The sequence below is a fragment of the Salmo salar genome, chromosome 05 (genome assembly GCF_965601325.2).
Source record: "Salmo salar chromosome 05, fSalSal1, whole genome shotgun sequence".
NCBI lineage: Eukaryota > Metazoa > Chordata > Actinopteri > Salmoniformes > Salmonidae > Salmo > Salmo salar.
Genome location: NC_138295.1, coordinates 57,574,612 through 57,596,150, shown reverse-complemented (window position 1 = coordinate 57,596,150; position 21,539 = coordinate 57,574,612). Strand labels below are relative to the sequence as shown.

The following is a 21,539-nucleotide window of genomic DNA, read 5'->3' as shown; positions in this document are numbered from 1 at the left end:
TCTGAATATACAAGGCAAGAGGATTGCAATGTTGATCAAGGTTGGTTGATAGGTGTGGATTGGTGGGGTTTGATGGGTTGGTTGATGTGTTTGGGTTGATTATGGTCTACATACAGTACAGTATGGCTGGGTGCTATACAGTACAGAGGGACGTCCTGGATGCAGCACCAGGTTAGAGGGTGGAGTAACAGACAGGGGACATGAAGTGACAGTTCACACCCATCAGACACTCACACAGGGCTCACAGTCAACAGGAAGAGAGAGCACACAGAGAGAGGTAATGTGCTGATTCAGTCTTATTCTCTGCATGGATCAACAGACAAGCTATTAAACCATTAAATATTTTTGACTCGTTACATTGAAGGACTGTTAAAACTTGATTATGGCTATGTAATATAATGGTAATATTATTCATTTATGGAATTACAACACATTGCTTCATAAGGCTTTAAATAGCATAGGAATACATATTTATGAATGCAGTTAAATATATTCATGAGCAATTGAGAAAAAGGCATTCATATGAACTGTTACCATAAATGTTTCTTTGACTTTCTCTCTAGGCATTACAGCAAAATACATCTTAATTGAATAAAAGTGCTAAGAAGGTTGTTATGAATGCCACTGTAGCACTCATAAAGGTGTAATGAAATATTAATATGTGTATTGCTATATGTTGTTATTAATACAACACCATTACATATTCTATTTCACATTTGTCTTGTGCTCCAGACCAGTAGACACAGACAGAGATAGTGACCATTAGAGAAAGAGGAGAAAGAGGAGAGAGACCCCGGTGCTGTGATTGACTCATCAAGGCAGTAGAGGAAGGATGTGGGTCCTCATCTGAGCAGCTCTACTTCTCTCTCTGACAGAGTGAGCCACGTGCAAAAGTAAGGTCCCTTTTATCACTACTATTGTTAACCTGTTTAGGATAGGGGGCAGTATTTTCACTGCCGGATAAAAAACGTACCCTATTTAATCTGGTTATTACTCCTGCCCAGAAACTAGAATATGCATATAATTAGTAGATGTGGATAGAAAACACCCTAAAGTTTCTAAAACTGTTTGAATGGTGTCTGTGAGTATAACAGAACTCATATGGCAGGCCAAAACCTGAGAAGATTCCATACAGGAAGTGCCCTCTCTGACCGTTTCTTGTCCTTCTATAGCCTCTTTATGGAAAATAGAGGATCTCTGCTGTAACGTGACATTTTCTAAGGCTTCCATAGGCTCTCAGAAGGCGTCAGAATGGGGAATGATGACTCTGCAGTCCCTGAGCGAAAAACAGTAGCGCATTTGGAAAGTGGTCGATCTGAAAACAATGACATGGGCTTGTGCGTGCATGTGAAGAGTCCATTTTACATTTTCAGTGTTTGAACGAAAACAACGTCTCCGGTCGGAATATTATCGCTATTTTACGCGAAAAATCGCATAAAAATTGATTTTAAACAGCGTTTGACATGCTTCGAAGTACGGTAATGGAATATTTTGAATTCTTTTGTCACGATACTCGCCGGCACGTCACCCTTCGGATAGTGTCTTGAACGCAAGAACAAACGCAGCTATTTGGATATAACTATGGATTATTTGGAACCAAAACAACATTGGGTGTTGAAGTAGATGTCCTGGGAGTGCATTCTGACGAAGAACAGCAAAGGTAATCAAATTTTTCTTATAGTAAATCTGAGTTTGGTGAGTGCCAAACTTGGTGGGTGTCAAAATAGCTAGCCATGATGGCCGGGCTATCTACTCAGAATATTGCAAAATGTGCTTTCACCGAAAAGCTATTTTAAAATCTGACATAGCGATTGCATAAAGGAGTTCTGTATCTATAATTCTTAAAATAATTGTTATGTTTTTTGTGAACGTTTATCGTACGTAATTTAGTAAATTCACTGGAAGTTTCGGTGGGTATGCTAGTTCTGAACGTCACATGCTAATGTAAAAAGCTGGTTTTTGATATAAATATGAACTCTATTGAACAAAACATGCATGTATTGTATAACATAATGTCCTAGGAGTGTCATCTGATGAAGATCATCAAAGGTTAGTGCTGCATTTAGCTGTGGTTTTGGTTTTTGTGACATTATATGCTAGCTTGAAAAATGGGTGTGTGATTACTTCTGGCTGGGTACTCTCCTGACATAATCTAATGTTTTGCTTTCGTTGTAAAGCCTTTATGAAATCGGACAATGTGGTTAGATAAAGGAGAGTCTTGTCTTTAAAATGGTGTAAAATAGTCATATGTTTGAAAAATGGAAGTTTTAGGATTTTTGAGGAGTTTGTAATTCGCGTCACGACCTATCATTGGATATTGGAGCGGCGTTCCGCTAGCGGAACATCTAGATGTAAGAGGTTTTAATACACACATGGAATACATCCCAACAGATACTATCTCGTAAGAATTTTTTACGAAGAAGTGAAGTAGTATCAGCACTTCTTGTATTACTCATGACTGTATTCATTTCCCTTCAGCAGATGAGGCCCCTGCAGCAGCATACAACATTGCCTTCAGTCCAGCAGAGATAACACCACAGACTGGACTATGTGCTGTTATTCCATGTTCGTTCACTCACCCTGATGACTTCATTCCTCGCATAGCAATATGGTTTAAATGCCCTGATGCACAATGTTCTATTAAAGTCGAAATGGACACAATTTTCCACTCAAAAAATGCATGTAAAGCTCAGGAGGGTTATAGAAGGCGAGTGTCCCTACTGGAGACAGACCTGACAAAGAAGAACTGCAGTATGATCATCAACGACATCACTAAGACTGATGCTGGAGACTATAAACTAAGTCTGTCCGGAACATTGAACACTGGAAATAGAAATAAATGTACATCCCGAGAGAAAATGAAAATTGCAGTGAAAGGTACAGCATTACTATTACTGTTAGTTACAGTGACATGAGTATTACTTTAGTGTAATTAATCATGTACACTGACTGCAACATACGTAGATCCAATTTACAAAGCCCAAGATTTCCCAAGTCTCCCATTTCAAAGGGTTTCTTTTTCTAAACCGGCTCTTTGATTTCATACTTTATATGAGTATATGTTTCTGCAGGTTTCGACATGGATACAAAATCCATGTTATTGCGTGACTTAAATGTAAAGGTAAATTCCTATTGAGCCGACATGTGCATTTACCATGAATACGGGAACATTGTCTCTAAATGTAAATCACGCTGTTGTGCTGATCTTCCACGATCCTGATTGAATTTAGGCCTCAGACTGTGTTTCTATTTCCTGTCTCCTGCTCTGACCCAGAAGCCCTCAGTGTTGACTCCTCCTCTGACAGAGGGAGAACCAGCTACTCTGACCTGCACTGCCCCAGGGATCTGCTCTGGAACTCCTCCTAACATCACATGGACATGGAGAGGGACAGGAGACAACATCACTGAGCTCAGAGACAACACCACTATACAAAAGAAAGAGGATCTCACCAGCGTCACAACAACCCACTTCTCAACTTTCACCTTTACACCTTCAGTTGAGCACCACACCACCAAGGTCACGTGCCAAGTGACATTCAAAGGGAACATCACAACTGAAGATACAGTGACTTTGAATGTGACTCGTAAGTAGCCTACATCATCTGACCTTACTTTGCACAACCCAACATCTTGTTGTGCTTCAACAGTTATATTTCATGATCATGATTAACTGATTATATACTTTATTTTCAAGATGTGAAGGAACCCAAGATCTCTGGTAGTAACACAGTGAGAGAGGGTGATACCCTGAATCTGACTTGCTTTGTTGACAGCTACGCACCACCACGATCTATCACCTGGATTAAGAATGGGACAACAGCTTTGGAACAGAATAGCTCTGGACTGGGCGCTCTCACCATCTCTAACATGACAAGAGAACAAGCTGGGGAGTATGTGTGTAAAGCTCAACACCTCAACAGGACTTTGACAGCTTCCATTGTTGTCACTGTGATGTGTGAGTACAAACAATACTGTACAAACCTGACTGAAAATAGCTTGAAACATGTTTACTTTAAATTGTCCATGACATATCTTCCCCCTCTGTCTCTCGTTAGAACATCCTGTGATTCTCAATGCTTCTGGGTGTGTCATCCAGGCAAAGGTCATGACCTGTGTGTGTGTCAGTCAGGGGGTTCCCTTACCTCTCATAGGCTGGCTTAACACTGAGGAGTACTGCCTCACTAAATCAGTGTTGAGGTCCTCAGTGAACACCACCGTCAGGATGCATGTCAGAAACCACACCAACACTACTGTGGAGTGTGTCAGCATAAATGAAGTGGGCAGAGTGAGAGATAAGCTGCAAGTCACCCATAAAGAGAGCCAAGGAAAGCAAGGAGGTACAGATATAAGTTGTTACTTTGTTAGAGAGCAACAGCTTCCCAATCCCACCCATTGTGTATCCAGCATAGAGGATTTATATGCTTAGAGCGAGAAAATATGTTATATATATTATTTTTTTAATCCAAGGATACAAAGTATTGTGAGCCACTTCTGAAAACATACATGCTTTGTCCTCTTCATAGAGGAGGTATCTAAAGACATCTTGGCTATGCTGTTGAACCCACCACTGATTGCTGCATTTGCGATTGGTGCAGCCTTCTCAGCCACCATCTGTTGTATCTTCCTGTGTTTGACAGGGAAATGTAAAAGGTACATGCATTCTGTTACTGAAGTACAGTTAGTGTTATATGAGTGTTGGTGATTGTCTTCAGAAATTCATATTTCCTATCAAGAGTATCAGATATATTGTCAAAAGTTACAATGCCTTGCACCATGTTGTAATGGAGGTGCTTGCTAATCCCTCTAACATATAGTTATTGAGACATTCTATTTATAATATTTTCCCTAGATGCAAAGAGAGGATCCCAAAGGACTCAGACTCCAAAAGCCCTTTAACGAACCTGGAGATGGTGGCATGTGAAGACCAACAGGTGCAGTACCAGTTTCCTTCTTTATTCAGCTTTATCAACATTCAGTTAGCATTGACAGCATAAACAGATCTTGGACCACCAAGCTAACAAGATTCCTAACACAGTGCTTTCTGTAATCTACTCCATAGACGGATGCAGGACGGGCTGTGCGGGGCAAACAGACCCCTCTACAGGTGGTGCTGATGGAGGGAGCTGAAAACACAGGACCCCAGACCAGTGGAGCTGCAGGAAACTCTGCCAAAGGGGAAGAACCAAAAGATGTGCACTACGCCGCTATCAACTACTCCCAACTGAAGAAGACTCCTGAGGAGGCAGAGAAGAAGACCATCACCACAGAGTACGCCAAAATCAAACGAGAGAAGAAGAAAGAAAGAAAGAAAGAAAGAAAGAAAGAAAGAAAGAAAGTAAGAAAGAAAGAAAGAAAGAAAGAAAGAAAGAAAGAAAGAAAGAAAGAAAGAAAGAGGATGGAGGAGAGGGGTGTAGTGATGATGGGGAAGGATTAGGAGAAAGAGAACGGTAAACCAGCAGAAGAGACAGATGCGGATACTGCACTTTACTCTAACGTCAAGGCTATTATGGGTGGTGGTGAGTGACAAAGAAATTTTCGCTAGAAACGTGGGGGATAGCATACAGTACTATATAGCCATGTATTCTTATATAATTTTCAGAATCCAGATTGAATGTTTTATGTTGATACTGGGACTTTTGTTCAACTGAAACTACTGTAGTTAATCATTTTGGTGTTTCCTCGTGCTGAATCCAGTTTGAATGTTTTATGATAATACAGAGATGTTGTTTAATAACAAACTTCTGTACTTAATAGTTTTGGAAAATACTTTATTTTACAGCCCTGTGTCAGATGGTACTGTATGTATCTGGTGGTTTTATATCTTCAATAAGAAAATGTTGTAGTTGTACATAGAAGCAAGCTTTGGTAATGTTTTTCAAGGATGTGTCATTTTACTTTTTTATTGATTGTTTTGTCACCATGGGAAAGGACTGACAAAGATTTTGAAAAGTAGAGGGGTCAAAACATTTATTTTTCTTTCTCTTTCCTTTCAGTTTTGCATTTTGATTTGACAAGTGGGTGGGGATATTAGTAGTATGTGTGATTGTAACCAATATATTTCTGTAAATAGAATACTGATACACTGCAGAAAATGTTGGCAAAATGTAATTAAGAATTCTCATTTTGGGGTAGCCAGAGAGCTCAAATGAAATGAATCAAGAAAAAAAGTACATCATGCTTTTAAAAGTTGTGTGCTATAGAGTGGTTGGTTGTTTAGCAACAAAACAGATGCGTGTACAGCTATGGTGCAAAACAAACAGGGGTGGCTTAGATTGTTGACAACATGTAAACTATATTTAGTCTCCAATGTTTGAAAATATAAATAAATTTGCTCATTGAGCACTTGTTGTGAAATCAAATCAAATCAAATTGATTTATATAGCCCTTCTTACATCAGGTGATATCACAAAGTGCTGTACAGAAACCCAGCCTAAAACCCCAAACAGCAAGCAATGCAGGTGTAGAAGCACGGTGGTTAGGAAAAACTCCCTAGAAAGGCCAAAACCTAGGAAGAAACCTAGAGAGGAACCAGGCTATGAGGGGTGGCCAGTCATCTTCTGGCTGTGCCGGGTGGAGATTATAACAGCACATGGCCTACATGTTCAAATGTTCATAAATGACCAGCATTGTCAAATAATAATAATCATAGTAGTTGTCGAGGGTGCAACAAGTCAGTAACACAAGAGTAAGTGTCAGTTGGCTTTTTCATAGCCGATCTTTGAGAGTATCTCTACCGCTCCTGCTGTCTCTCGAGAGTTGAAAACAGCAGGTCTGGGACAGGTAGCACATCCGGTGAATAGGTCAGAGTTCCAGCAGGTCTGGGACAACAGGTCTGGGACAGGTAGCACGTCCGGTGAACAGGTCAGGGTTCCATAGCTGCAGGCAGAACAGTTGGAACTGGAGCAGCAGCACGGCCAGGTGAACTGGGGACAGCAAGGAGTCATCAAGCCAGGTAGTCCTGAGGCATGGTCCTAGGGCTCAGGTCCTCCGAGAGAGAGAAAGAAAGAAAGAGAAAGAGAGAATTAGAGAGAGCATATTTAAATTCACACAGGACACCGGAAAAGACAAGAGAAATACTCCAGATGTGACAGACTGACCCTAGCCCCCAGACACATAAACTACTGCAGCATAAATAGTGGATGCTGAGACAGGAGGGGTCAGGAGACACTGTGGCCCCATCCGATGAAACCCCCGGACAGGGCCAAACAGGTAGGATATAACCCCACCCACTTTGCCAAAGCACAGCCTCCACAACACTGGAGGGATATCTCCAACCACCAACATACCATCCCGGGACAAGGCCGAGTATAGCCCACAAAGATCTCCGCCACGGCACAGCCCAAGGGGGGGCGCCAACCCAGACAGGAAGACCACGTCAGTGACTCAACCCACTCAAGTGACGCACCCCTCCCAGGGACGGCATGGAAGAACACCAGTAAGCCAGTGACTCAGCCCCCGTAATAGGGGTAGAGGCAGAGAATCCCACCGACGTTAAGGCTAATCTAAAGACGGTGCTGGCTAAAGCTAAAGCTGGCGAGTGTAGAGAGTATAGAGATATTGTTATCCACGTCAGCACCAACGATGTTAGGATGAAACAGTCAGAGGTCGCCAAGCGCAACATAGCTTCAGCGTGTAAATCAGCTAGAAAGATGTGTCGGCATCGAGTAATTGTCTCTGGCCCCCTCCCAGTTAGGGGGAGTAATGAGCTGTACAGCAGAGTATCACAACTCAATCGCTGGTTGAAAACTGTTTTCTGCCCCTCCCAAAAGATAGAATTTGTAGATAATTGGCCCTTTTTCTGGGACTCACCCACAAACAGGACCAAGCCTGGCCTGTGAGGAGTGACGGACTCCATCCTAGCTGGAGGGGTGCTCTCATCTTATCTACGAACATAGACAGGGCTCTAACTCCTCTAACTCCACAATGAAATAGGGTGCAGGCCAGGCAGCAGGCTGTTAGCCAGCCTGCCAGCTTAGTGGAGTCTGCCACTAGCACAGTCAGTGTAGTCAGCTCAGCTATCCCCATTGAGACCGTGTCTGTGCCTCGATCTAGGTTGGGCAAAATTAAAAATGGCGGTGTTCGCTTTAGCAATCTCACTAGTATAAAGACCTCCTCCATTCCTGCCATTATTGAAAGAGATTGTGATACCTCACATCTCAAAATAGGACTACTTAATGTTAGATCCCTCACTTCAAAGGCAGTTATAGTCAATGAACTAATCACTGATCATAATCTTGATGTGATTGGCCTGACTGAAACATGGCTTAAGCCTGATGAATTTACTGTGTTAAATGAGGCCTCACCCCCTGGTTACACTAGTGACCATATCCCCCGCGCATCCCGCAAAGGCGGAGGTGTTGCTAACATTTATGATAGCAAATTTAAATTTACCCCAAAAAAACCAACAACGACGTTTTCGTCTTTTGAGCTTCTAGTCATGAAATCTATGCAGCCTACTCAATCACTTTTTATAGCTACTGTTTACAGGCCTCCTGGGCCATATGCAGCGTTCCTCACTGAGTTCCCTGAATTCCTATCGGACCTTGTAGTCATCGCAGATAATATTCAAATTTTTGGTGACTTTAATATTCACATGGAAAAGTCCACAGACCCACTCCAAAAGGCTTTCGGAGCCATCATCGACTCAGTGGGTTTTGTCCAACATGTCTCTGGACCTACTCACTGCCACAGTCATACTCTGGACCTAGTTTTGTCCCATGGAATAAATGTTGTGGATCTTAATGTTTTTCCTCAGAATCCTGGACTATCGGACCACCATTTTATTACATTCGCAAATAATCTGCTCAGATCCGAACCAAGAAGCATTGAAAGTCGTGCTATAAATTCTCAGACAACCCAAAGATTCCTTGATGCCCTTCCAGACTCCCTCTGCCTACCCAAGGACGTCAGAGGACAAAAATCAGTTAACCACCTAACCGAGGAACTCAATTTAACCTTGCGCAATACCCTAGATGCAGTTGCACCCCTAAAACCTAAAAACATTTGTCATAAGAAACTAGCTCCCTGGTATACAGAAAACACACGAGCTCTGAAGCAAGCTTCCAGAAAATTGGAACGGAAATGGCGCCACACCAAACTGGAAGTCTTCCGACTAGCTTGGAAAGACAGTACCGTGCAGTATCGAAGAGCCCTCACTGCTGCTCGATCATCCTATTTTTCCAACTTAATTGAGGAAAATAAGAACAATCCGAAATGTCATTTTGATACTGTCGCAAAGTTAACTAAAAAGCAGCATTCCCCAGGAGAGGATGGCTCTCACTTCAGCAGTGATGAATTCATGAACTTCTTTGAGGAAAAGATCATGATCATTAGAAAGCAAATTACGGACTCCTCTTTAAATCTGCGTATTCCTCCAAAGCTCCGTTGTCCTGAGTCTGCACAACCCTGCCAGGACCTAGGATCAAGGGAGACACTAAAGTGTTTTAGTACTATATCTCTTGACACAATGATGAAAATAATCATGGCCTCTAAACCTTCAAGCTGCATACTGGACCCTATTCCAACTAAACTACTGAAAGAGCTGCTTTCTGTGCTTGGCCCTCCTATGTTGAACATAATAAACGGCTCTCTATCCACCGGATGTGTACCAAACTCACTAAAAGTGGCAGTAATAAAGCCTCTCGTGAAAAAGCCAAATCTTGACCCAGAAATTATAAAAAACTATCGGCCTATATCGAATCTTCCATTCCTCTCAACATTTTTAGAAAAAGCTGTTGCGCAGCAACTCACTGCCTTCCTGAAGACAAACAATGTACACAAAACGCTTCAGTCTGGTTTTAGACCCCATCATAGCACTGAGACTGCACTTGTGAAGGTGGTAAATGACCTTTTAATGACGTCAGACCGAGCTTCTGCGTCTGTCCTCGTGCTCCTAGATCTTAGTGCTGCTTTTGATACCATCGATCACCACATTCTTTTGGAGAGATTGGAAACCCAAATTGGTCTACATGGACAAGTTCTGGCCTGGTTTAGGTCTTATCTGTCGGAAAGATATCAGTTTGTCTCTGTGAATGGTTTGTCCTCTGACAAATCAACTGTAAATTTCGGTGTTCCTCAAGGTTCCGTTTTAGGACCACTATTGTTTTCACTATATATTTTACCTCTTGGGGATGTCATTCGAAAACATAATGTTAAATTTCACTGCTATGCGGATGACACACAGCTGTACATTTCAATGAAACATGGTGAAGCCCCAAAATTGCCCTCGCTAGAAGCCTGTGTCTGAGACATAATATATCAAAAAACAGCTTTTTACATTAGCATGTGACTAGCATGTGACTAGCATTCCCACCGAACACTGCCGGTGAATTTACTAAATTACTCACGATAAACGTTCACAAAAAGCATAACAATTATTTTAAGAATTATAGATACAGAACTCCTCTATGCACTCGATATGTCCGATTTTAAAATAGCTTTTCGGTGAAAGCACATTTTGCAATATTCTCAGTAGATAGCCCGGCATCACAGGGCTAGCTATTTAGACACCCAGCAAGTTTAGCACTCATCAAAGTCAGATTTACTATAAGAAAAATGTTATTACCTTTGTTGTCTTCGTCAGAATGCACTCCCAGGACTTCTACTTCAATAACAAATGTTGGTTTGGTCCAAAATAATCCATCGTTATATCCAAACAGCGGCGTTTTGTTCGTGCGTTCTAGACACTATCCTAAAGGGTAAATAAGGGTGGCGAGCATTGCGCAATTTGTGACAAAAGAATTCTAAATATTCCATTACCGTACTTCGAAGCATGTCAACTGCTGTTTAAAATCAATTTTTATGCCATTTTTCTCATAAAAAAGCGATAATATTCCGACCGGGAATCTGCGTTTAGATAAACAGACAAAGGAAAAGAAAGCATTCGGTCGAAGCGGGCACGCGCCTAAGCCCATAGTACTCTGAGTGGCCACTTGCCAAAAGCGATAAAGTGTTTCAGCCAGAGTCTGCCTCGATATCGTTCAACTTTTTCCTGGGCTCTGAGACCCTATGGAAGCCGTAGGAAGTGTCACGTTATTGCACAGATCCTGAGTCTTCAATAAAAAGAGCCAAGATGAAACACTACTTCTCAGACAGGCCACTTCCTGCTTGAAATCTTCTCAGGTTTTGGCCTGCCATAGGAGTTCTGTTATACTCACAGACACCATTCAAACAGTTTTAGAAACTTTAGGGTGTTTTCTATCCAAAGCCAATAATTATATGCATATTCTAGTTATTGGGCAGGAGTAGTAACCAGATGAAATCGGGTACGTTTTTTATCCAGCCGTGTCAATACTGCCCCCTAGCCCTAACAGGTTAACCAAAACATTTGATCATATTACTCCAATGCTAGCCTACCTACACTGGCTTCCTGTTAAGGCAAGGGCTGATTTCAAGGTTTTACTGCTAACCTACAAAGCATTACATGGGCTTGCTCCTACCTATCTTTCCGATTTGGTCCTGCCGTACATACCTACACGTACGCTACGGTCAAAAGACGCGGGCCTCCTAATTGTTCCTAGAATTTCTAAGCAAACAGCTGGAGGCAGGGCTTTCTCCTATAGAGCTCCATTTTTATGGAATAGTCTGCCTACCCATGTGAGAGACGCAGACGCAGACTCAGTCTCAACCTTTAAGTCTTTACTGAAGACATATCTCTTCAGTAGGTCCTATGATTAAGTGTAGTCTGGCCCAGGGGTGTGAAGGTGAACGGAAAGGCAGGAGCAACAAACCGCCCTTGCTGTCTCTGCCTGGCCGGTTTCCCCTCTTTCCACTGGGATTCTCTTGTTGTCTCTCAAATACATTGTTACAGTTGTTGGTTAGCTGGGTAGCAATTATTTGGGGGCATATTAGCAAATAACACCAACAAAAAATACACAAAATCAAGTCCATAAAACTTGCTTAAATGATCCACCTACGATTCCCCACACAACAGCTTCGTGTCATTGTTGCTACTGTAGCTACCTGGCCATCCAGAATCATGACAACACATGGCCTTCTGCCCCATTGAAGTGTGTAAAGAATGCATAAATGGTATATTTTCCAACCTACCATCTCCACAAATTTCGTTCAACAGTAATTATAGGCTACCATAGGCTACCAATTGTATAAATCAGGAATTGGCAACTTTGATGGGGGTGGAGGCCACAAGAAAAAAATCATCACAGGGTGCCTCAGTGGCTCAGAGGTCTGCATACCCACATCCATACCCACACATGTAGTCAGAGCCGGCCCTATCCTTTTGGGGGCCCTAAGCTATACATTGTTTCCCCCACCTTGCGAGCACAACATTTTAGGTCTCCCCTCTTGACAGTGGAGAGAAAAAATGTAGGTTTTGGAGGTAATTTCCTGCAACTCTACACATTTTGCCATGGGGCGTAGAGACAAGGTTGCAGTTTAAAGAAAGTTTGCTTCAAATCCACACATTTTTCCCGTGGGTGGAGAGAAAAATTTGCAGTTTTATAGCTAGTTTCCTGCAATTCTACACACTTTGCCATAGGGTGGAGAGAAATGTTTGCAGTTTTTAATATGATATCTGAGTGAGAGGGACTAACAAAATCAATGGGGCCCCCTCGGTCGGTAATTCGACCATGATTACTACAAACTGTTTGCTCTACAGTCCCTTCTACAGAATGAGGCCTGCTCAAGAGACCTGTACTTAACACCACTTGTTCAACAGCAGCAACACATACACTGCATTCGAAAAGTATTCAGACCCCTTGACTTTTTCCACATTTTGTTACATTACAGCCTTATTCTAAAGTTAATTAAATTGTTTCCCCCCAGATCAATCAACACACACTACCCCAGAATGAGAAAGATAAAACAGGTTTATAGAAATTTTAGCAAAATTATTACAAATAAAAAACTGAAATATCACATTACATAAGTATTCAGACCATTTACTCAATACTTTGTTGAAGCTCCTTTGGCAGCAATTACAGCCTCAAGTCTTCTTGGGTATGACGCTAGAAGCTTGGCACACTTGAATTTGGGGAGTTTCTCCCATTCCTCTCTGCAGATCCTCTCAAGGTCTGTCAGTTTGGATGGGGAGCGTCACTGCACAGCTATTTTCAGGTCTTTCCAGAGATGTTTGTTCAGGTTCAAGTCTGGGTTCTGATTGGGCTACTCATTCAGAGACTTGTCCCGAAGCCACTCCTGCGTTATCTTGAGTGTGTGCTTAGGGTCGTTGTCCTGTTGGAAGGTGAACCTTCGCACCAGTCTGAGGTCCTAAGCGCTCTGGAGCAGGTTTCAACAAGGATCTCTCTGTACTTTGCTCCGTTCATCTTTTCCTCGATCTTGACTAGACCCCCAGTCCCTGCCGCTGAAAAACATCCCCACAGCATGATGCTGCCACCACCATGCTTCACTGTAGGGATGGTACCAGGTTTCCACCAGACCTGACACTTGGCATTCAGGCCAAAGAGTTAAATCTTGGTTTCATCAGACTAGTGAATCTTTTTTCTCATTGTCTGAGAGCCTTTAGGTGCATTTTGGCAAAGTCCAAGTGGGCTATCATGTGCCTTTAACTGAGAAGTGGCTTCCATCTGGCCAACCTACCATAAAGGTCTGATTGGTGGAGTGCTGCAGAGATGGTTGTCCTTCTGGAAGGTTCTCCCATCTCCACAGAGGAAACCTGGTGTTCTGTCAGAGTGATCATCGGGTTCTTGGTCACCTCCCTGACCAAGGCCCTTCTTCCCCGATTGCTCAGTTTGGCTGGGCGGCCAGCTCTAGGAAGAGTCTTGGTGTTCCCAAACTTCTTCCATTTAAGAATGATGTAGGCCACTGTGTTCTTTGGGACCTTCAACGCTGCAGACATCTTTTGGTACCCTTCCCCAGATCTGTGCCTTGGCACAATCCTGTCTCGGAGCTCTACGAACAATTCCTTCGACCTCATGGCTTATATTTTGCTCTGACATGCGCGGTCAACTGTGTGACCTTATGTAGACAGTTGTGTGCCTTTCCAAATCATGTCCAATCAATTTCATTTACCACAGGTGGACTCCAATCAAGTTGTAGAAACATCTCAAGGATGATCAATGGAAACAGGATGCACCTGAACATAATTTTCGAGTCTCATAGCAAAGGGTCTGAATACTTATGTAAATAAGGTATTTCTGTTTTTAATACATTTGCAAACATTGATAAAAAACTGTTTTTTTGCCTTTGTCATTGTGGGGTATTGTGTGTAGATGTATGAGATGTTGTCACGACTTCTACCGAAGTTGATGCCCCTCCTTGTTCGGGTGGTGTTCGGCGATCGACGTCACCGGCCTTCTAGCCACCATTGATCAGTTTTTCATTTTCCATTGGTTTTGTCTGGTCTCTTTACACACCTGTTTCATATCCCAGTAATTATATGTTGTCTATTTAACCCTCTGCTTCCCCTCATTTCTCTGTCGGTGATTGTTTGTTTGTTATGTACGTGTTGTTTCTGTATCGGTGTGCGACGGGTTATTGTTTTACCCAGATTATTTTTCTACGTTGATTTTGGAAATAAATACTCAATTTTTAACCACTCTGTTTTCTCCTGCGCCTGACTTCCCTGCCACCTACATACACGGACTAGGACAGATGTTTTATTTATTTAATCCTTTTTAGAATAATGCTGTAAACTAAGGGGTCTGAATACTTCAAGGAACATGGTGTAGAGTTTAAATGTAAGTATTTCGGGGAAGTAAAACCCTACATAACAAATACAGCAAATATCAGTCTCAAAGTGTGAAGAGGAACTCAACTATTTATGACTACATGCACTTCCGTTACAACTACACAAATTGACACTGAAATTCATCTGACAGTTTACATATTATTGATATAGTATCAGGCGTTGTTGTCACCAATTTCTTCCATTTCAGGCTGTGATCAGTTGCATTATTACCATGTCTTCTTGTTATTAGGTCAACATAATGTAACGGTGAAAGAGGAATCATCACTCTTCCAAAGTGGGTCTGATATGTCTGTATACGTGAAAGATTGTGGTATAAAACCATCACAAAATATATTGAATACAACCCAGTAGCCTCTAACGTTGATAATAAAGGAAATACCTAGTCAGTTGCACAGCTGAATGCAAAAAAAGTGCATTCAGAACACCATACTTACCATAGTTACTATGTCAGTTACTATAGAATATGTCAGTTACTATAGATATGGCCGTTACTATAGAATATGGCAGTACCCTTTTTGCAGCAGATGTTTCATTTTGGGGACAGGGTTTAATTTCTCAGACCACAGAGGGCATCAAAAACAGTGAGGCTCTTGCCAGCTTATCTCTATCCAATGCAAGGCATTATCCATATTATTCACATGCACATGTTACAAACAGCCAATCTTGAAATATGTACACATTTTCTTATAGAAATCTTATAGAAACTAACATATAGTGAAATAAAGCTCTGTCTGAGTATACAAGGCAAGGGGATTGCAGTGTTGATCAAGATTGGTTGATAGGTGTGGATTGGTGGGGTTTGATGGGTTGGTTGATGTGTTTGGGTTGATTATGGTCTACATACAGTACAGTATGGCTCTGCGGTAAACAGTACAGAGGGACTTCCTGGATGAAGCACCAGGTTAGAGGGAGGAGTATCAGACTGGGGACATGAAGTGACAGTTCACACCCATAAGAGTCTCACAAAGGGCTCACAGTCAACAGGAAGAGAGAGCACACAGAGAGAGGTAATGTGCTGATTCAGTCTTATTCTCTGCATGGATCAACAGACAAGCTATTAAACCATTAAATATTTTTGTCTCGTTACATTGAAGGACTGTTAAAACTTGATTATGGCTATGTAATATAATGGTAATATTATTCATTTATGGAATTACAACACATTGCTTCATAAGGCTTTAAATAGCATAGGAATACATATTTATGAATGCAGTTAAATATATTTATGAGCAATTGTGAAGAAGGCATTCATATAAACCTTGACCATAAATGTTTCTTTGACTTTGTCTCTAGGCATTACAGCAAAATACATCTTAGTTGAATAAAACTGCTAAGGAGGTTGTTATGAATGCCACTGTAGCACTCATAAAGGTGTAATGAAATATTAATATGTGTATTGCTATATGTTGTTAATATCACAACACCATTTCATATTCTATTTCACACTCGTCTTGTGCTCCAGACCAGTAGACACAGACAGAGATAGTGACCCTTAGAGAAAGAGGAGAAAGAGGAGAGAGACCCCGGTGCTGTGATTGACTCATCGAGGCAGTAGAGGCAGGATGTGGGTCCTCATCTGGGCAGCTCTACTTCTCTCTCTGACAGAGAGAGCCACGTGCAAAAGTAAGGTCCCTTTTATCACTACTATTGTTAATACACACCTGGCATACATCCCAACAGATACTATCTCATAACAATTATTTACAAACATGTGAAGTAGGATCAGTGCTTCTTGTATTACTCATGTCTGTATTCATTTCCCTTCATCAGATGAGGCCCCTGCAGCAGCATACAACATCTCCTTCAGTCCAGCAGAGATAACACCACAGACTGGACTATGTGCTGTTATTCCATGTTCGTTCACTCACCCTGATGACTTCATTCCTCGCATAGCAATATGGTTTAAATGCCCTGATGCACAATGTTCTATTAAAGTCGAAATGGACACAATTTTCCACTCAGAAAATTCCTCTATAGCTCAGGAGGGTTACAGAAGGCGAGTGTCCCTACTGGAGACAGACCTGACAAAGAAGAACTGCAGTATGATCATCAACGACATCACTAAGACTGATGATGGAGACTATCAATTTAGTCTGTCCGAAAAATTGAACAGTGGAAATGGAAATAAATCTACATTCCGAGAGAAAATGAAAATTGCAGTGAAAGGTACAGCATGACTATTACTGTTAGTTACAGTGACATGAGTATTACTTTAGTGTAATTAATCATGTACACTGACTGCAACATACGTAGATCCAATTTTCAAAGCCCAAGATTTCACAAGTCTCCCATTTCAAAGTGTTTCTTTTTCTAAATCGGCTCTATGATTTCATACTTTATATGAGTATATGTTTCTGCAAGTTTCGACATGGATACAAAATCCATGTTATAGTGTGACTTAAATGTAAAGGTAAATTCCTATTGAGCCGACATGTGCATTTACCATGAATACGGGAACATTGTCTCTAAATGTAAATCACGCTATTGTGCTGATCTTCCACGATCCTGATTGAATTTAGGCCTCAGTCTGTGTTTCTATTTCCTGTCTCCAGCTCTGACCCAGAAGCCCTCAGTGTTGACTCCTCCTCTGACAGAGGGAGAACCAGTTACTCTGACCTGCACTGCCCCAGGGATCTGCTCTGGAACTCCTCCTAACATCACATGGACATGGAGAGGGACAGGAGACAACATCACTGAGCTCAGTGACAACACCACTATACAAAAGAGAGAGGATCCGACCAGCGTCACAACAACCCACTTCTCAACTTTGACCTTTACACCTTCAGCTGAGCACCACACCACCAAGGTCACGTGCCAAGTGACATTCAAAGGGAACATCACCACTGAGGAGACAGTGACTTTGAATGTGACTCGTAAGTAGCCTACATCATCTCACCTTACTTTGCGCAACCCAACATCTTGTTGTGCTTCAACAGTTATATTTCATGATCATGATTAACTGATTATATACTTTATTTTCAAGATGTGAAGGAACCCAAGACCTCTGGTAGTAACACAGTGAGAGAGGGTGATACCCTGAATCTGACTTGCTTTGTTGACAGCTACCCACCACCACCATTTATCACCTGGAGTAAGAATGGGACAACAGCTTTGGAACAGAATAACTCTGGACTGGGCGCTCTCACCATCTCTAACATGACAAGAGAACATCCTGGGGAGTATGTGTGTAAAGCTCAACACCTCAACAGGACTTTGACAGCTTCCATTGTTGTCACTGTGATCTGTGAGTACAAACAACACTGTACAAACCTGACTGAAAATAGCTTGCAACATGTTTACTTTAAATTGTCCATGACATATCTTCCCCCTCTGTCTCTCGTTAGACCATCCTGTGATTCTCAATGCTTCTGGATGTGTGATCCAGGCAAAGGTCATGACCTGTGTGTGTGTCAGTCAGGGGGTTCCCTTACCTGTCATAGGCTGGCTTAACACTGAGGAGTACTCCCTCACTAAATCAGTGTTGAGGTCCTCAGTGAACACCACCATCAGGATGCATGTCGGAAACCACACCAACACTACTGTGGAGTGTGTCAGCATAAATGAAGTGGGCAGAGTGAGAGAGAAGCTGCAAGTCACCCAAAAAGAGAGCCAAGGAAAGCAAGGAGGTAAAGATATAAGTTGTTACTTTGTTAGAGAGCAACAGCTTCCCAATCCCACCCAATATGTATGCAGCATAGAGGATTTATATGCTTTGAGTGAGAAAATATAATGTTATTATTTCATTTAAAAAGAAAATAAGAGGATACAAAGTATTGTGAGCCGCTCCTGAAAACATACATGCTTTGTTCTCTTCATAGAGGAAGTATCTAAAGACATCTTGGCTATGCTGTTGAACCCACCACTGATTGCTGCATCTGCGATTGGTGCAGCCTTCTCAGCCACCATCTGTTGTATCTTCCTGTGTTTGACAGGGAAATGTAAAAGGTACATGAATTCTGTTACTGAAGTACAGTTAGTGTTATATGAGTGTTTGTGATTGTCTTCAGAAATTCATATTTCCTATCAAGAGTATCAGATATATTGTCAAAAGTTGCAATGCCTTGCACCATGTTGTAATGGAGGTGCTTGCTAATCCCTCTAACATATAGTTATTGAGACATTTTTTTTATAATATTTTCCCTAGATGCAAAGAGAGGATCCCAAAGGACTCAGACTCCAAAAGCCCTTTAACGAACCTGGAGATGGTGGCATGTGAAGACCAACAGGTGCAGTACCAGTTTCCTTCTTTATTCAGCTTTATCAACATTCAGTTAGCATTGACAGCATAAACAGATCTTGGACCACCAAGCTAACAAGATTCCTAACACAGTGCTTTCTGTAATCTACTCCATAGACGGATGCAGGACGGGCTGTGCGGGGCAAACAGACCCCTCTACAGGTGGTGCTGATGAAGGGAGCTGAAAACACAGGACCCCAGACCAGTGGAGCTGCAGGAAACTCTGCCAAAGGGGAAGAACCAAAAGATGTGCACTACGCCGCTATCAACTACTCCCAACTGAAGAAGACTTCCGAGGAGGCAGAAAAGAAGACCACCACAACAGAGTCAGAGTACGCCAAAATCAAACGAGAGAATAAGAAAGAAGGGGATGAAGATGGAGGAGAAGGGAGTGGAGTGATGGACGAGGAGGAGAACGAGCCAGCAGCAGAGACAGATGAGAATACAGCGCTTTACTCCAATGTCAAGGCTATTATGGGTGGTGAGTGACAAAGCAATTTTCGCTAGAAACGTGGTGGATAGCATGCAGCATTATATAGCCATGTGTTCTTATATCATTTCCTCAATCCAGATTGAAAGTTTTATGTTGATAATTGGACTTTTGTTCAACTGAAACTACTGTAGTTTTGGTGTTGTTTGCTCATCTGCTGAATCAAGTTGGAATGTTTTATGATAATACAGAGACATTGTATAATAACTGAAACTACTGTAGTTAATTTTTTTGGTAAATGATTTATTTTACAGCCCTGTGTCAGATGGTACTGTATGTATCTGGTGGTTTTATATTTTCAATAAGAATATTTTCTAGTTGTACATAGAAGCAAGTTTTGGTAATGTTTTTGTAAAGTTTTTCAAGGATGTGTCATTTTACTTTTGTAATGATTGTGTTTTGTCACCAGGTGGAAGGACTGACAAAGATGTGGTTTGGAAAAGTAGAGTCAAACCATTTTTTTTTTCTCCTCTTTCCTTTCATTTTAGCATTTTGATTTGACAAGTGGGTGGGGATATTAGTTAGTATGTGTGGATGTAATCAATATATTTCTGTAAATACTATTCTTATACACTGGCGAAAATGTTGGCAAAATGTTATTAAGAATTCTCATTTTGGGCTAGCAAGAGAGCTCAAATGAAATGAATCAAGAAAAAAAGTACATCATGCTTTTAAAGGTTGTGTGCTATAGACAGGTTGGTTGATTAGCAACAAAACAGATGCGTGCACAACTATGGGGTAAAACAGACGGGTTGGCTTAGATTGTTGACAACATGTAAACTATATTTAGTCTCCAATGTTTGAAAATATAAATACATTTGTACAATGAGCACGTTGTTTCTCAAATACATTGTTAGTTGTTGGTTAGCTATGTTGCATTTTTTTGTGCCATATCAGCAAATAACACACACAAAAAAAGACATTTCAAGAACAACATACAACTTGATGAAACAAGCCACCTACAATTCCCCACATGGCAGCATTGTGTCATTGTTGCTAGATATCTGGCCATCCAGAATCACGACAACACACAGTCTTCTGCCCCATTGAAGGGTGCGTATCGTTTTCATGACATTGTCAGCTAACCCGTTTATGAGAATATTTTTCTATTCATAAGTGTGCATTATTGCAGTATTGTTTTACATTGAGGCACTACCTCACTTAATCTTTTTTTGTATATTCATTTGTTTGTTCTCTGAAATCTGTTAAAATAATGTATAAATAGTATATTTTCCTACTTACCATTTTTCATTCAACAGTAATTATAGGCTACCAATTGAATAAATCAGGAATGGGCAACTTTGATGGGGTTGGAGGCCACAAGAAAAAAATCATCACAGGGGGCTTCAGTGGCTCAGAGGTCTGCATACCCACATCCATACCCACACATGAAGTCAGAGCCGGCCGTATCCTTTTGGAGGCCCTAAGTTAAATGTTGTTTCCACCACCTTGCGAGCACAACATTTTACGTCTCCCCTCTTGAGGGCGGAGAGAAAAAATGAAGTTTTAGAGTTAATTTACTGTAATTCTACAAATTTTGCAATGGGGTGTAAAGAAAAGGTTGCAGTTTTAAAGCAAGTTTGCTTCAAATCCACACATTTTCCCATGGGGCGGAGAGAAAAATTTGCAGTTTTATAGTTAGCCTCCTGCAATTATACACATTTTGCCATAGGGTGGAGAGAAATGTTTGCAGCTTTTAATATGATATCTGAGTGAGAGTGACTAGCAAAATCAATGGGGCCCCCTCGGTCGATAACTCAACCATGATAACTACAAGTTTAGATAGCTGGCCTCTAGACTAACTTACCAATCTTTTCTTTTGCTGACATGGGCTAATTGAGTAACTATCAGTGACTGACATAACAAAAGAGAAACTGCTGATGCAAAACCACATTTCGAAATTACACCTTGTGTATTATACTATTCTAACTCTCAACAGTAAGCTGAGACCCTGACTGAGTTCCCCTCCCTCCCCAAAAATATTATTATATATTTTTTTTTCTTTGGAAATTGTTCCGTGGCCCTACAAAAGGGGGGCCTCCACCAATTGGCATCCCTGGTATAAATGTTAATCTGAATATTTTTTTATTCTCCAAAATTAATATATTTTTTTATAGAACTATTTCAGTTCATTCACCATTTAT

General features: G+C 41.4%; 2 protein-coding genes across 3 annotated transcripts; both read left to right on the top strand.

Annotated features, from left to right (window-relative positions):
- The first annotated feature begins 217 nt into the window (after positions 1 to 217).
- Positions 218 to 6,348, top strand: LOC106605191 (uncharacterized). 2 transcript variants are annotated; one of them, XM_045718396.2, is made up of 9 exons: positions 218 to 277; positions 733 to 893; positions 2,479 to 2,877; positions 3,275 to 3,584; positions 3,695 to 3,955; positions 4,056 to 4,337; positions 4,524 to 4,650; positions 4,850 to 4,931; positions 5,060 to 6,348. In XM_045718396.2, exons 6-9 carry the CDS (start codon positions 4,106 to 4,108, stop codon positions 5,432 to 5,434), a joined length of 816 nt encoding a protein of 271 aa, XP_045574352.2. In that variant the 5' UTR covers positions 218 to 277; positions 733 to 893; positions 2,479 to 2,877; positions 3,275 to 3,584; positions 3,695 to 3,955; positions 4,056 to 4,105; the 3' UTR covers positions 5,435 to 6,348. The 2 variants fall into 2 exon arrangements, with proteins under 2 accessions (XP_045574352.2, XP_082831419.1); XM_082975293.1 differs by having other exon boundaries at positions 2,482 to 2,877; positions 3,695 to 4,337.
- Positions 6,349 to 15,607: 9,259 nt separating this feature from the next.
- Positions 15,608 to 20,632, top strand: LOC106605239 (sialic acid-binding Ig-like lectin 5). Its single transcript, XM_014200672.3, has 9 exons — positions 15,608 to 15,675; positions 16,131 to 16,291; positions 16,439 to 16,834; positions 17,221 to 17,541; positions 17,652 to 17,912; positions 18,013 to 18,294; positions 18,487 to 18,613; positions 18,813 to 18,894; positions 19,023 to 20,632. Exons 2-9 carry the CDS (start codon positions 16,231 to 16,233, stop codon positions 19,392 to 19,394), a joined length of 1,902 nt encoding a protein of 633 aa, XP_014056147.3. The 5' UTR covers positions 15,608 to 15,675; positions 16,131 to 16,230; the 3' UTR covers positions 19,395 to 20,632.
- Positions 20,633 to 21,539: the final 907 nt, after the last annotated feature.

Excerpts from the sequence above, each read along its gene's own strand:
- LOC106605239 (XM_014200672.3), top strand. The coding sequence starts at position 16,231 with ATGTGGGTCCTCATCTGGGCAGCTCTACTTCTCTCTCTGACAGAGAGA. Across the intron at positions 16,835-17,220 it reads AATGAAAATTGCAGTGAAAG|CTCTGACCCAGAAGCCCTCA; the intron begins GTACAGCATGAC and ends TCCTGTCTCCAG. Across the intron at positions 18,614-18,812 it reads TTGACAGGGAAATGTAAAAG|ATGCAAAGAGAGGATCCCAA; the intron begins GTACATGAATTC and ends TATTTTCCCTAG.
- LOC106605191 (XM_082975293.1), top strand. The coding sequence starts at position 4,106 with ATGACCTGTGTGTGTGTCAGTCAGGGGGTTCCCTTACCTCTCATAGGC. Across the intron at positions 4,338-4,523 it reads GAGCCAAGGAAAGCAAGGAG|AGGAGGTATCTAAAGACATC; the intron begins GTACAGATATAA and ends TCCTCTTCATAG. Across the intron at positions 4,932-5,059 it reads TGGCATGTGAAGACCAACAG|ACGGATGCAGGACGGGCTGT; the intron begins GTGCAGTACCAG and ends TCTACTCCATAG.